Below are 16,437 nucleotides of genomic sequence, written 5' to 3' on the forward strand. Positions count from 1 at the left end.
AAATATCAATTATTTCTAATGCCATTTAAAAACAATTAAATGGGGAAAAATAAAATAAGAAAACACCTTTTGGGCAACTTAAATGGCATTAAATCCTGGTCCCAAGATTTGCATTCAATACAAATTTCATGTGAAAGAAAAAAAATCTCTGAATTGCCCATCTCTGTTCCTTTACTGTATTTCAAATTTGTAGCTAAATCTCTAGAGTTGAGTGTACCAGCTAAATTTTTGGAAATTGTTTTTAAAGGAAGAATTTTTTTGTTTTGCCTACTTTATATGATGAGAGTAAAAAGCTGAAAAAATTTATAAACTGTAAAATGCTATTTGAATATTATTGCCATATGAGGTAGGGATCGGTAAGAATTTAGACGATGATTACTCAAACTTTTAAGTTATTCCTTCCCCAGGTGTATGATACAACTTGACTTCAGCTATAAATATGAGATATATAATTCATAAGGTAGTGCAAGGATGGAATAATTTAAGTAGAACATGTTGAATGAGTTAAGGAATTCACAAACCAAGGAACTGAACAAGAGAGTTCAGCTTTCCAAATGGGTTAGATCAAGGGAGAATTATCATAGTGTGAACTTCAAATCAAACCTGGGCACCACAAGGTAAGTAACCATATTTGCAAAATTCTGTTTCCTGAAGAATTTCTTAGAACTCAGGAATTTCAGGAAGTGATAATTGGGATGTAACTTTCTTCTTTATCCTCACTGTATACAGTAATTGGCTTTTGGGGGGTGTGTGTGTTATAGATGTGAGATCTGAAATCCGACTTTTCTCTTGCTCTTTTGGAAGCATTTTGTTCCCCCTTCTTCCCAAAAGAGTGGAAGCCCAGGGTGGTGTGTGTGTATGTTCTGTTGCTCAGTTGTGTATGATTCTTTGCGACCGCATGGACCCTGTGGACTGTAGCCCACCAGATTCCTGTCCATGGGATTTTCTTGGCAAGAATACTGGAGTGAGTTGCCATGTCCTCCTTCAGGGGATCTTCCGCACCCAGGGATTGAATCTGTGTCCCCTTTGTCTCCTGCATTGCAGACAGATTCTTTACTACTGTGCCACCTGGGAAATTACTTCTAAAGTATCTAGATCCTATGAGAATAATTTTCATTCAGACTATAAGCAGTCAAAGGAGAGTAACACAGAGTAGAAGATAACAACCAGGCAGCTACAATTGGAACTAACTGCTATTCTTCCACCCTACTCCTCCCCTCCTCTCCTTCAACTATCTTTTATTTTATTAAATAAAATGACTTTAAACATTTTAAAGAAACATGCCATTTCTTCAGGCTGAAACCAAAGTTAGTAGACTAAGTAGGAACTAGTGCATGTTCAGTCTCTCAATTGTGTCCAACTCTGTGTGACTCCATGGATTCTAGCCTGCTGGGCTCCTCCGTCCATGGGACTTTCCAGGCAAGACTGCTGGAGTGAGTTGCCATTCCTTCTCCAGGGGATCTTCCTGACCTAGGGATCAAACCCATGTCTTTTGCATTGGCAGACAGATTCTTTACCACTGAGCCACCAGGGAAGCCAATAAATAGCAACTAGGCAAATGCCTTAATTTGACCTAATTTATTTGTGTGTTTGTCTGTTCAGCCACTATCAAACATCTATTCTGTGTGAGAGCCAGTGCTAAGTACTAAGACTATAAAAATAAATCTTGGAACTTCCCTGGTAGTCCAGTGGTTAAGAATCCATCTTGCAATGCAGGGGATGCAAGTTCGATCCCTAGTCAGAAAACTAAGATCCCATATACCAGGGAGCAATTAAGCCTGTGCACCACAGCTACTGAGCCTGCATAGTGCAGCCCGCCTGGACACAGTTCAAGAGTTCATGCGTCACAACAAAAGCTCCTGTGTGCTACAGCTAAGACCCAACACAGCCAAATAAATATTTTAAAAAATAAATCTCTGCCCTCAGTTAACTTTTAGTCTAGTGGGAAAGAGCACAAGTAAGTAGGCTGTTACTTTGCTCTATGCTAAGTTATCTGGTAGAAGTGGGTACCAAGTGTTGTAGGAACACAAATTTGGGTCCTCAGGGAAGATTTCCTAAGAAAGTAAACCTGAGGAAACTCCTGATGAATAATTAAGAGTAGGGAGTTAGAGAGTATTCATAAAATTTTACTTCATCTTCTATGAACATGGAGTAATGTATATCAAATACTAAAGGAAAGCATGGCTTAAGTATGTCCTGCAGGAAGTGAGGCAGTTGGAGTAGAACCAAGAAAATGTTAGTTACAAGAATCGTGGGTAGGAGTTTGTAGTAAAATAGAAGATGACTTGTCAGTGATTTGGTGGCTTACCAGTTTTGGTTTCATGTCTTTGGAAGCCTAAAGACCTCATAAAGTGTGAAATAGGGCTTCAATAAAGAGACAACCTTTTCTGTGATAGCATCAGAGCCGATAATCACCTTCTTGGTCTCCCCAGAGTGAGGTGTAGGCAGCATGACTCTGACCCTCAGAAACTTCCTAACGCGTACTACCTAATAATAGAATGGAACTCATGTGACCCTCTTCTCTTTCATTCTTTTTGCAGGCACCCAAGAATACGTTTCCACACAGGCCTTGTGGACGCCCACCTCTACTGCTTGAAAAAATACGTTGTGGACTTCCTAATGGAAAATAAGTAAGAAGGAGGGAGATTGAGTCAAACTCACAACACTTAAGCTACCCTGTGACTTAGTTAACAGTTTTAAACCTTGATAATAACCAGTTATATAAATAACTAGTTTGTATAAATAACATAGTTTATTATAGAAACGAAATTATGTTATCAGCATAATTCATCTATACCAGCTTATATTTTGGGGGCCTGTGCCATGATAACCAGCAAATTACTTTTATAAAACTAATATTCACGTATGAAGCATCTTTCTACACAGCTTCAGGCTCTTCCTTCTTTCTGCAAGGGTGAGCTCCCCAACTGTAGTGCTATTTGTCTCCAAGAGGATGTCCTTTCCCTGGGCAATTGTCCCATAGATGGGCCCTCTTAGCAAAGGGCCAGACACTTACCCAAGAGAAGAAAAGAAAGAAAAGCAAGTTTTCCTCCAATTTTGTAAAAGAAGTCCACCTCTCCGAGTGAAGTTTTATGAATTTCATGAATTCATTAATTTCATGAATTAAGAAATTTGGTACTTTGTGTAGTTTTGCTTTGATAATAGAACTGTGGGCCTTAAACACTTGCCAGAGACTGTCTGGCAGATCACAGGATGTGGGTGGGTTTCCAGAAAGAAAACTTCCATTTGTGGTTGATCTCAAGGATTTTTTTCGTACATAATTTTATTTATTTATTGTTTATTTTTTTACTGAGGTCTTCTTTGCCGCGCGGGTTTTCTGTAGTTGCAGAGAGTGGGGTCTACTCTCTAGTTGTGATGTACAGGCTTGTCATTGCAGTGGCTTCTCTTGTTGTGGACACAGGCTCTAGTGTGAACAAGCTTCAGTAGTTGTGGTGTACTAGCTGTAGAGCACAGGCTCAATAGTTGTGGCACATGGGCTTAGTTGGTCCGCTGCATGTGGGGTCTTCCCAGATCAGGAATGGAACCCATGTCTCCTGCATTGGCAGGTGGATTCTTTACCCACTGAGCCAACATGGAAGCCTAATCTCAAGGATTTTGATAGGCAATGCAACTAGAGTCCTCAGAAGAACAGGTAGGAAAAAATTTAATAACTACCTGGTTAAGAAGAGGAACAGCTAGTCTTCCTTGATGGCTTCTGGATAAGTTTCTACCTTGCATAGTACTGGTAACTGGAAAGCAGTCAGGCTGGTACGACATCAATAAGTTCCCTCAGACGAGCTGGGGAAGGAAGTCTGAGAACCTGAGTTTAAGTGCTAAGCATGCTATTGACTGGTGGACTTGGATATATACAAGAATATTGAGGGGAAGGGAAATTGTCCCTCCATGCCCAATATAATATTTTTTTGCAGCATCCTAACCCGTACCACCTATAACTCCTGCTGCTGCTGCTGCTAAGTCACTTCAGTCGTGTCCGACTCTGTGCGACCCCATAGACAGAAACCCCATGTAGAGCCAATGGTAAAACCAATTATTTGGGCTCCTGGAAAGCTTTCCCAGCTATTGTTGTTTCTCTGTTTTCTCTCACCAGGACAGTATTGCCCTGCTCCCTTCTGACTTATTCTGTTTTTTCATTCAACCAGCACATATTTATTAAGTTCCTGTTACAAGGCAGGCATTGTGCTAAATCAGCTGTGGGATCCATGGTGAATAAGCAGATAGGGGCTCTGCCCTTACAGAATTAAAGTTATCAGGACCCATTTTCTAGTTACCAGTGTCTGGGCTATCCATGTTTTAAAAGTGAAGTTAATTCTTTGCCATGAAAGGGTTTATTTTTTTAATCTCAAGTGAAAATGAATCACTGTCAAACAGGTCCTGGCCTTGACATGCTGAGAGAGGATACAGTAACGGTAGAGACTTTTTTTAAAAAAATTATTTCCTATGGAAAATTTCACATAGATAAAAAAGTAGAGAAAGTGATGCAGTTAACTCCCATGTACCCCTCATACAGCTTCAGTTCAGTTCAGTCATTCAGTCACATCCACCTCTTTGCAACCCCATGGACTGCAGCACTCTAGGCTTCCCTGTCCATCACCAACTCCCAGAGCTTGCTCAGACTCATGTCCATCGAGTCAGTGATGCCATCCAGCCATGTCTACTTCTGTCATCCCCTTCTCCTCCTGCCTTCAATCTTTCCCAGCATCAGGGTCTTTTCATATCAGCCAGTTGTTTGCATCAGGTGGCCAAAGTATTGGAGTTTCATCTTCGGCATCAGTCCTTCCAATGAATATTCAGGACTGATTTCCTTTAGGATTGACTGGTTTGATCGCCTTGCAGTCCAAGGGACTCTCGAGAGTCTTCTCCAACACCACAGTTCTAAAGCATCAGTTCTTCGGCACTCAGCTTTCCTTACAATCCAACTCTCACATCCATACATGACTACTGGAAAAACCATAGCTTTGACTAGACAGACCTTTGTTGGCAAAATAATGTGTCTGCTTTTTAATATGCTGTCTAGGTTTGTCACAGCTTTTCTTCCAAGGAGCAAGCATCTTTTAATTTCATGGCTGCAGTCACCATCAGCAGTGACTTTGGAGCCCAAAAAAATAAAGTCTCTCACTGTTTCCACTGTTTCCCTATCTATTTGTCATGAAGCTGGATTTTGAAAAGGCATAGGAATCAGCAATCAAATTGCCAACATCCGCTGAATCATAGAAAAAGCAAGAGAGTTTCAGAAAAGCATCTACCTCTGCTTTATTGACTACACCAAAGCCTTTGACTGTGTACCATGAAATGATGGGACCAGATGCCATGATCTTATGTTGGGTTTTGAGAGAACTTTTTCACTCTCCTCTTTCACTTTCATCAAGAGGCTCTTTAGTTCTTCTTCGCTTTCTCCCGTAAGGGTAGTGTCATCTGCGTATCTGAGGTTATTGATATTTCTCCCGGCAAGCTTGATTCCAGCTTGTGCTTCATCCAACCTGGCATTTCGCATGATGTACTCTGCTCACATGATGTACTCTGCATATAAGTTAAATAAGCAGGGTGACAATATACAGCCTTGACTTACTCCTTTCCCAATTTGGAACCAGTCTGTTGTTCCATGTCTGGTTCTAACTGTTGCTTCTTGACCTGCATAAAGATTTCTGAGGAGGCAGGTCAGCTGGTCTGGCATTCCCATCTCTTTAGGAATTTTCCACAGTTTGTTGTGATCCACAGAGTCAAAGGCTTTGGCGTTGTCAATAAAGCAGAGGTAGATGTTTTTCTAGAACTCTCTTGCTTCTTCTATGATCCAACGGATGTTGGCAGTTTGATCTCTGGTTCCTCTGCCTTTTCAAAATCCAACTTGAACATTTGGAAGTTCACAGTTGACGTACTGTTGAAGCCTGGCTTGGAGAATTTTGAGCAAGCCCTCATACAACTTCAGTAGTCACCAATTCATGGCTAATCTTAGTTTATATTTGCTACCACCAATCTTGCCACTGTCATACCAGATTATTTTAAAGCAAATTATTATAATTTCATCTGTTATGATTTCAATTGTAATTATGTATAAATATTTCAGTATCCCTAAACAATACCTCAGTACTACTCTTGCACTTAAAAAAAAAAAAAATCTAACAGCATTACCAAATGGGATTTTAGCTTTTGGTATCTGAATATGCAGTAGTTTTGCAACAAAGCCAGCCTCATCCTGGCTGCTGCAGCTCCTTTGTAGCTCATTTGACCCCCACTGGTTAGCAGGTCCCCCACCTGGCAAGTGTACTGTGGTGGTATGTACCTGGAGGACCAGCCTCAATTTGGTGATTCTATGGCTCCTGGCCAGAAGCTCCACCAAATGGGACTTTGCCAGAGCTTGCTGTAACAGAGGAGGATACGGAGCCTCAGCTCAAACAACCTCCCCACCTCAGGGTCTTAAAAACCTTTATATCTTTCTTCTCCCCCTCCTTCTCCCCCTCTACCTCTCAGACTTGGTGAGAGTAAAGGAGGCATTTATAGTAATCTGGTTATAAAAATGACTCCTTTAGAGATAGATGGGGAAAAGGAAACCTAGGAGATACAGCCTCAAAAAAGGACTGTTTTAGCAATCCTTTCTCTCACCTATGAAAATTACCATTTGGCCCTGTAAATTTTAATTGTCTATTAATACATATTAATGTCTTCCATGCAGATTCCTTGAGATTAGATTCCTACCTGGATTGATAAGGCATTCAATATATGCTTGATGAATGGAAGAAAAGGAGATGCTGTGACAGTTTAGACAGCAGAAGTAATTAGGTACATCAGTCGTTAAAGAAGATGAGTATTTCTGCAGTTGAGTAGAAAAGCTATAGGGAAGGGTGTGGAAAGAAGAAAACCTGTACAGTCTTTGACAAGAGAAACTTAAACTGAGCTGTGTGACCCTAGACAGGTGTCTGCCTTTCTGTACTTCACTTTCCTCAGCTGGAAATTGGAACAGATGGTACCTGACACATAATGGTGATTGTGAAAAATACTTGTGAAGAGCTTAGAGTAGTACTTGATGCACAGTAAAGACTTCATTGATCACCTGTGTTGCTGGATGCTAAAGATGAAACAATAGTTTCTGCCTTCAGGTTGCTCACAGTTTAGAGAGAGGCAGGCAGGTTAAATTATTACAGTAAATGTGCTAAGTAGTACGAGAGTATAGAAGAGTAGTATAATAGTGAGCTAGAAGCACAAGGGAATTTGGGAGGGAAGATGGAAGTACTTTATATCTTGATTTGGAGTAGTGATTACAGTAGTATATATTTGATAAAACATATTGAACTGTGTGTTTTAAATAAAAGTAAAGTCTTAGTTGCTCAGTCATTTCCGACTCTTTGCAACTTCATGGACTGTAGCCCACCAGGCTTCTCTGTCCTTGGAATTCTCCAGGCAAAAATACTGGAGTGGGTAGCCATTCCCTTCTCCAGGGGATCTTCCTGACCCAGGGATCGAACCCGGGTCTCCTGCATTGCCAGCAGATTCTTTACCATCTGAGCCACCAGGAACTCTTAAATAGGTACATTTTATTATATTTAATTTACAAAATATATATATATATATTTTAAAAGTTTAAAAAATGAATTGGACTTATAATTTTTAAAAAATTCAGAACAATAGACATTTAATAAATACCTAAATATATTCCAATTGCTATGTTGGGGGGTGAGGATACCAAGATGAATACAGTTTTACAGACCATTGTCTCTGTAACCTAGAGAAAATTATATTATGAAACAAAAGAGAAAAAATGAGTCAGAGATCCCCAGTCTTAATAAATGTGAAAAGGGCACTTCAGGCAGCAGGAGTGTCATGACAGCTATGCTTTAGAAAGATGCTCCAGCAGCAATGGGAGGGAGAGACTGAACAGTTACTGGGCTGAGCTTAATAAGGTAATGTCATTCAATATTGATTTTTAGCTAAGAGTCTATCGTTTCCCAGCTGGCTTAATATAGCATTCTCCTTGCTAGGCTTCTGCCTCCAGCCTGTCCTCTTTTAATTCATCCTTCACAAAACTACTGGGGACTTTTCTAAATTGCAAATCTGACTGCATCATATCTAGTTGACGAGCATCGCCACGTCCAACATTTACCAGTTGAAGTAATGCATGGGCCCAGGAAGTAGTGCCTGGGGTAATAAAGATGTGGCAGGAGTTGCCTTAGGGATACCACTGTTTGACTTGGATGCCAATGTCGTGCTGAATGTCTGCTAGTCTACATGTGCATTAAGGCACTTAGCTTCATCAATATGTGATCTTGAGTTATTTCTAACTCAAGCTTTCCAAGTATCAAATAAATCTTAGAAGTCATTTAAAAAAAAAAAAAAAAAGAGGATTGATAAGTTTGATTAATACCAGTTTTTAAAGTTCTGTGTTGTGGGGGAAAAAAAATCCAGTAAACATGGTATAAAAATAAAGGGGGGCTTCCCAAGGGGCTCAGTGGTAAAGAATCTGCCTGCAAGGCAGGTGATGTGAGTTTGATCCCTGGATTGGAAAGATCCCCTGGAGAAGGAGAAGGAAATGGCAACCCAGTCCAATATCTTGCCTGGAGAATCCCATGGACAGAGGAGCTTGGCAGTCTACAGTCCATGGGGTCACAAAAGAGTTGGACACACACGACTTAGCAACTAAAGAACAACAGAAATAAATAACAAATACCAAGCTATCCCAAACACTAGTTTCTGTACATTACAAAGAGCACTTAAAATCAATAAGAAAAAGACTAATGACTCAGTAGAAAAATGGATAAAAGCTGTAAGTAGTGGGTTCGTAGAAAAAGCTAATATACATCAAAAGATGCCTACTCTCATAAATAAAAATGTATGTTAAGCAGTTTTAAAATACTATCCTTATTGTATGACAGAGATTTTTAAATTTTGTGATGAAGCTAGCAAGGCTGTGGGGAAATTCTCTTATACTTTTCTACATAAACTTTTTGTAGGGTAGTTGATGATACCTATCTGAACTTACAACTATATACTCCCTGCCTAAGCAGTTCCTCTTCAAAGACTCTATCCCACAGAAATATTTACTTAAAAGTATGGAAATATTCATTGCAAAATGTTCTTTGCAGCATTGTTCATAACAGGGAAAAGTTGTAACAGTTTAAACAAGATAATTAATTATATTATTGTGCAACTGTTAAAAAGAATGAAGTATGACTCTGTGTGGTGATGTGGAAAGATTTCCAAGATACTTTTACTTAAAAAAAAAAAAAGGCAAATTGCAGTATTAGTGTATATTTTCAGTGTAATGTAATTCAATTATTTGCTCTAAAGAAATAAAAAGATATACATAAATATGTTTTAGAAGGTCTTTTAATCCATTTCTGAATGTAGTTTGACAGCTGGATAGTCCAAAGATTGTCTGAAATTTTTAATTCAAAAATGTGTTGGATTTTATGGCCAGAGCAGAGCTTAGACTGAGTATTATCACTGTGATGTCTCTTGAGGCTGAGTGGTAAACTAAAAGTTTCTCCTCTTTTACAAAGTAATCTGATCTAAGCTTAAGGAAGCTGGCCATTTTGGAACTTTTTGTGTGACTTAGCAACAGTTGCTCCAAAAGGAGACTGGCCCTGTAAAGCACTCAAGCAGTATGTTGGCTGTCTGAGCTGAAGCCTTGGAAGACAGGAAGTTTATACCAGAATTAGTACTGGTTTCCTTTAGCACAGAAACCCGGGGAAAGAATTGTCTTTCTTTTCCTTTTCCTGACCTGTTAGACCTGCTAGCTAGTTTAAGAGATGTAGAGGAGATTAATCTTTAAAAAAGGAAGAATTAAAACTGAATACTTCCTTTCTGTTCAGAAGAACCCAAAATTGTAATCAGCCTCTCCTAGTGTTAAAACCCAGTCCATCGGTGCAGGACATACACCCTTAGGGTTTGGCCTTCAGAGCACCATCCATGTACCAGGCACTGTTCTGGGTACTTTACACACTTCAGTTCATTCACTCCTTAAAATAATTCTCTCATTTGGTATTAATTTCATATTATAGAAGAGGAAAATGAAGCTTCAAATAATTTGCTCAATGTCATACAGTCAGGGCACTAATAAAATCAGCTACTGTTGATGAATTGATTGCTAGCAATGTCCACCACATATCTCAGATGTCTCTCTGTTACAGACACACACACATGTTCATGTATACCTGGAAGGATAAGAGAGCAGTCACAGCTTCCTGGCCTTAGCTAAATAGAGATGGAGGGGAGTAAGGATGGGCTCTACAAACTGAAGTCAGGAATTGGGAATAGGCAACTATGCTACATGGTCAGAATCAGGGTGATAGTTAAAGCCGCATGGAAGATAATGTGATAGACTGCCTAGAAAAGCCATGAGTCACATAGGAAAGCAGAGAAGAGACAGACAGATGAGGGACCATGTAGTGCCATGGGAGATAGGCAGGAACCTTGATTTCTTACTGTTCAGTACATGTATCCATATGAACTTATCTGTACTTGTGTTCCTATCCTTAGATGTGCTAGAGATTGTATGAGGTATCTTTTACCTAAACAACCAAATAAAACTAAGGTAAGAATTTATGGTTTACATAATCTTCTAACCAGAGCTGTTATATGGTAGCTGTGTACTGATATCTGAATATGTAGATGCTACCAAAATTAAACTAGGGTAGTCTTCTCGGGACTTCTTGGTTACAGTAATCTTGATCTCTGGGACTTCTTTGCTGCTGAGAAAGGGACAAAGTCCTAGCAGCACATTGACTTTTGTTGTTGTTGTTTCATTTTGGTTTTTTGATGGTGATTTTCATTTATTTATTTATTTAGACTGCACTGGGTCTTCATTGCGGCACACAGGCTTTTTCTAGCTATGGAGCACGGGCTCTAGAGCCCATGGGCTTCAGTAGTAATGCTTAACTGGTATGCTTGCCTTCTTTCTTCTCTGACAACATTCTTAAATATCCATTAAAACTCACCTAGATGTTACTCCTCTAGGAAGTTTTTTCTCAATTTTTTTTCTCTTCACTTCCACTTAGAATAGGTACCTTTGCTTTGTGCTACCATAGTAGTCTGTGTTTATCTCCATTAGGCATGAAATCATTCTCTCTTCTGATCTTGTATAATCTTCAGTTATCACATGCATCCTATTAAATTGGATTTGCATGTCTTTTTTTCTACTTTTGTTAACTCCTTGAAGACAGAAACCAACTCTGATTCATCTTGTGACACATAGTAGATGCTCTATAAATAAAAAGGCAGCCAGATCATCAACTTCATCCTGAAACCTCTAAGTGCTATTTCAAGGGGCTTCGAGGAGCTCCAGTCCTTAATGTCTCAGCGCAGAAAGAATTCAACAAGAGACAAAGTGATATATAAGAAGTGATTTGTTAGTAGGATGTTTGTGAGGCTTACAGGCTGGTGGGCAAGAGGGCCGAGAACTTAGTGGGCTGCAGTTTTATAATCAAAGAAAAATTAGGGAAGGGCGAAAAACCACCTTCTTCCTCATTCTTTTTATTATCTTTTTTTTTAATTGGAGGATAATCACTTTATAATATTGTATTGGTTTCTGCCATACATCAACCTGAATCAGCCATAGGTATACACACATCCCCTCTCTATTTTTTATTTATTTTTAATTAAAGGATAATTGCTTTACAATATTGTGTTGGTTTCTGCTGTACATCAGCACGAATCAGCCATAGATATACACACATCCCCTCTCTCTCAAACCTCCCTTCCACCTCCTATCCATCTCACCCGTCTAGGTTGTCACAGAGCATGAAGTTTGAACTCCCTGTGTCATACAGCATATTCCCACTGGCTATCCATTTTACATATGGTAAAGTATGTTTTCACCAGGACTTCCCTGGTGGCTCAGATGGTAAAGCGTCTGCCTACAATGCAGGAGACCCGGGTTCAATCCCTGGGTCAGGAAGATCTCCTGGAGAAGGAAATGGCAGCCCACTGCAGTATTCTTGCCTGGAAAATCCCACTGACAGAGGAACCTAGGGGGCTACAGTCCATAGGGTCGCAAGGAGTTGGACACGACTCAGCGACTTCTCTTTCACTTCACTAAAGTGTGTTTCAGTGCTACTCTCCCAATTCATCTTACCATCTCCTTCCCTATCTGTGTCCACAAGTTTGTTCTCTGTGTCTGCATTTCCATTGCTGCTCTGCAAATAGGTTCATCAGTACCATCCTTCTAGATTCCGTATATATGCATTAATATACAGTATTTGTTTTTCTGACTTACTTCACTCTGTTTAATAGTCTCTAGGTTCATCCACCTCATTATTCCTCATTCTTGAGTAGATGTCACACTTCCATCATCAGCTCCTCCTCCAGGTTGGGCAGGGGAGTTTTCTTGTCCCTACTTGGTCAAGCCAGGACTGTTATGGCACTCTGGAAACATTATTTCAGGTCTTAGTACAATGAGGATCTTTCACTTTGAAACATCACTTTTCTATAAAGTATTGTTTTTCATGTGTGCAGAGAACATGTCCTAAATTTTACTGAGCTCACTGGGCAGGATGTGGGTCTCATACCATGATTGTTCAGTGGTGTGGCTCATGCTTCTGTTCCATGGTTTTGTTGCAAAGTGGACTTGCTTGGTTTTGTAGTTAGGCAGACCTGAATTCTTGAGTGATCATTAATTTACAGGGGTCTCCCATACTTTTTTCTTCACTTACACTCCCCTACTGGGATTAACTATTTAATTACCAACTTTGTCCCTTTACTCTGTCCCTATCAATATGAGGGCATGGATTTACTTGTTTTTTTTTGACTGTTATATCCCTACAGTCTAAAATGTGCCTGACACATTTGGGGTACTCAGTGAATAAATTCAAATGAATAAAATATTCATTGACTTGCCCTAAGCCTAAGCAGTCTTGCCAGGCTTGCTAGGATCTGAATATGTTTGTCTTTCTCAAGACATATGCACCAGCATCAAAAATTTATTCTTATAGAAGCTTTCAATATTTTGTTAAAAAGAGGAAAAAAAATCTCAGAATATTGTATACCAAATACTTGGTTCTAAAGTCAATACCTTGTAATCTAAAACAATTTCCTGTTTACTATTCCAGGTTATATCTATTTTCTTTGATCAGCAAGGAAGAAAAAAAGCCTGAAAACAAAGCATAGGGTTAACTCAGCAATCATGTTTTCTTTCCAGTTACAGCTCCACTGAGAGAAAAGGCAAGAAACCCAAACCTTTAGTGTTCTTCTCTGCAGTCTTGAGTTGCAGGCCTTAAAAAGTAGGTTTTCTGTTCTGCCTCTTTGATAACTACTATTTTTAAGGACTGACTTGAAGTGGAAGACAGAGGATTTTAAGTCTCTTTAAATTTGCTTACAAAAACAGAACAGGCAGAATGTAAAAGTAACCAATTTTTTCCCTTTACCATGGACATAATTTTTAGACTTTCCCTAAAAAAAAACTTATAGCTACAACAAAGACCTGATCCCAGATCAAGGCAAAATGCTAAAAATAATAGATTTAAGCAGAACTAGTATCATGTGTTTTTTTTAGATGTTGGGTTTTTAATGCTAGTAATATTAATAATACAGAAACATATGTAGAGTTCCTTACATTTCCAAATCAGGAAAGTTCTTCTTTCTATCTCCAAAAATCAGAAGAAGAAATTATTGCCAGCTGTCTGGCTTAAAGGCATTACACTCAGTCATTCACATATCCACTCATTCATCTATTCAAATAAATATTTATTTAGCACTGACTACGTGTTTATTGGTATAGAGACAATAAACAGAAAATTTTCAACCCTGTAGAAAGTGCTGTGGTTGCAGAAAACACAGGATACTGATTAGAATGGTGTAGTGGAAAGAGTCCTGGGCTTTGAGGTAGATTAAGTTTCCACTCTACCACTTATAAAAGCTGTGTTGACCTAATCAAAATAACTAACCTTTCTAAGCTTTGATTTCCTCACTTACGAAATGAGGATGACAATACCTACCATTAGGATTGCTATAAGAAAATGAGATAATATGTATTAATTTCCTAGCATGAAACTCACACTTGATATTGATTCAAAAACAATACAAATAACTGTCTTTGCTATGACAGTACAGAAACCTATAAGTGTTACAAAAGGCTTCCAGGTAGAGATAATACTTGAGAGCGGTTTTATAGCTCAGTAAATTTTCACAAAGTGAACACTCCCTTGTAACTACTATTTAGATAAAAAAGTAGAATATTACCCAGTTTCCAGAAGCTCCCTTTAAGCAACTATCCCCTGCACACAAAAGTAACTGTTATCTTGAGTGTTAAATGAATTTAAGAAGATAAGATCAGATTTGTACTTCAGAAAAATCACTGTGCCTGCAACACAGAGGGTGGATTGAAGGAAGAAGAGACATGATCAGATTGTGCTTTAGAAAGGATATTCTGTCTACAATACAAAGGATAGATTTTATGCCGTAAGATTGGAGGAAGAGAAACCGATTGAAAGCAGCTGAAGGAGTCCAGGCAAAAAATGACAGTGGGTTAGACTAGACAGTAGCAGTAGAGATGCAGTGAGTTCATAGTTTTGAAAGAGATTTAGGGGATAAAATCAGCAGTGTTTGGTGACTGGCTGTATGTGAAGAGTGGAAGAAGGAGGAGTCAAGATTATTAACATGTTGCTAGCTTGGATGACTAAATGAATCTCCATATCACTAAGCAAAGTAATCAGTGCTTGTGGGGGGTAGGAGAAGGGTTGGGAGAAAGATGATGGATTCAGTTTTAGACTTTGTGTTTAAGGTATTATGGGTCACCTAAATGACAGGGTCCATCAGGCTGTTGAAAATATGAGACTAAAAAGAAGAGAGGACTTGGCTATGGGTTTACATTTAAGAATGAGTAGCAAAGAAGTCACCAAGTGATCTATCTCAGGGAGACGAATAGCATGAGAAAAATACAGGCAAAAAGGAAAATCCTGAGAAACACCAAATATTTTAGAGGAAACAAAGAAAGAGGTATCAGAAATAGAAACAGATCAACAAAGTGATACCACAGGAAGTAAGGAACGAATGACCTATGACAGTGAAATTTGGAAGATTCAGAAAATATTTTTAAAATTCTACCTATAGGGGCCTTACCAGGCAGTCCAGTGGTTAAGATTCCATGCCTCCACTGCAAGGGCATGGGTTCAATCCCTGGTCCAGGAACTGAGATCCTGCCTGCCCTGCAGCAAGGAAGAAAAAAAAAATGCTACCCATAACTCTACTCATGCTTCCCTGGTGGCTCAGGTGGTAAAGAATCCACCTGCAGTGCAGGAGACCCAGGTTCAATCCCTAGGTTGGGAAGATTCCCTGGACCCACTCCAGTATTCTTGCCTGGAAAAATCCCATGGACAGAGGAGACTGGTGGGCTACAGTTCATGGGGTCACAAAGAGTCGGATACAACTGAGCAACTTAACACTTTCATAATTCTATTACTTTGAGATAGTTGCTAACTTTTTTTTTGGCCAAGTCCTGTGGGATGAGAGACCTTAGTTCCCTGACCAGGGATTGAAGTCCGTTGAACATTTTAATGTATTTCTTTCCATCATTTTATTTTTTTTTATATATACATATACACACCTGAGATTGTGCTGTATAAATAACTGCCTTCTGCTTTCTTTGTTCAGTATTTTTTCACAAGCATTTTCCTGTGTCATTGTTTACTGAGTTTTGCCTATATGCTATTCTATTACATATGTGTTTTATTACTTTTCCATTGTTGACTATTTGGTGGTTCTCTGTCTTTATAAATAACATTGAGTTATTTTTTAATAACTATTTCATAACTTATTATTTTATAAATAACAATGCTATTTTTATAAAAAACATTAAATATCTTTTTGTTCAAAGATCCTATATTATTTATCTGATTATTTTATTTTTTCAGCATATATTTATTGAGCACGGATGTATAGAAATAGAATTATAGAATAAAATAATATGAATATCTTCAAGACCTTTGTTATGTATTGCCAATTTTTAGAAAAGATTTTTACCAGTTTATGAATTTACAAGTATGAGAAGTACCCTTATCACTAATGTGTGAGTTATTTTAAATCTGCTAATTTGTGAGAGAAATTGCATCTTATTTTAATACTAATTTTTTAAATATTTTTATATATTTTGAAACATTTTAATCTATTTATCTGTGAAGAATATTAATTTTTTGTTCTATTTGTAGCAATTATTTTATCTTACTTTGTGGAGTTGCTTGTTTGCAGCTAGGAGTCAAATCTTTTGTTCTCCTTTGTGATTTTTTTTATCTCTTAGGAGCTTATGACATGAGGCAGGTGTTTCTGGGAAAACTATCTAAGAGGGAAGGGAGAGGGGATTTCCCTGGTAGTCCAGTGGCTAAAGACTGCTCTCAATTCAGGGGACCTGGGTTTGATCCCTGGTTAGGAAACTAGATCCCACATGCCACAACTAAGGCCCAGCTCACCCAAATAAATAAATGTGAAATTTTTTTTAAA

General features: G+C 38.6%; 1 protein-coding gene across 1 annotated transcript in view; it reads left to right on the forward strand.

Annotated features, from left to right (window-relative positions):
• EIF2B3 (eukaryotic translation initiation factor 2B subunit gamma) overlaps window positions 1–16,437 on the forward strand; it is a 113,836-nt gene that overhangs the window by 69,180 nt on the left and 28,219 nt on the right. Inside the window, exon 6 of the mRNA NM_001083474.1 lies at window positions 2,541–2,630. Within this exon, the coding sequence (NP_001076943.1) occupies window positions 2,541–2,630 (90 nt within the window). The remainder of the gene's footprint in view (window positions 1–2,540; window positions 2,631–16,437) is intronic.

This window comes from Bos taurus, chromosome 3 (genome assembly GCF_002263795.3).
Source record: "Bos taurus isolate L1 Dominette 01449 registration number 42190680 breed Hereford chromosome 3, ARS-UCD2.0, whole genome shotgun sequence".
NCBI lineage: Eukaryota > Metazoa > Chordata > Mammalia > Artiodactyla > Bovidae > Bos > Bos taurus.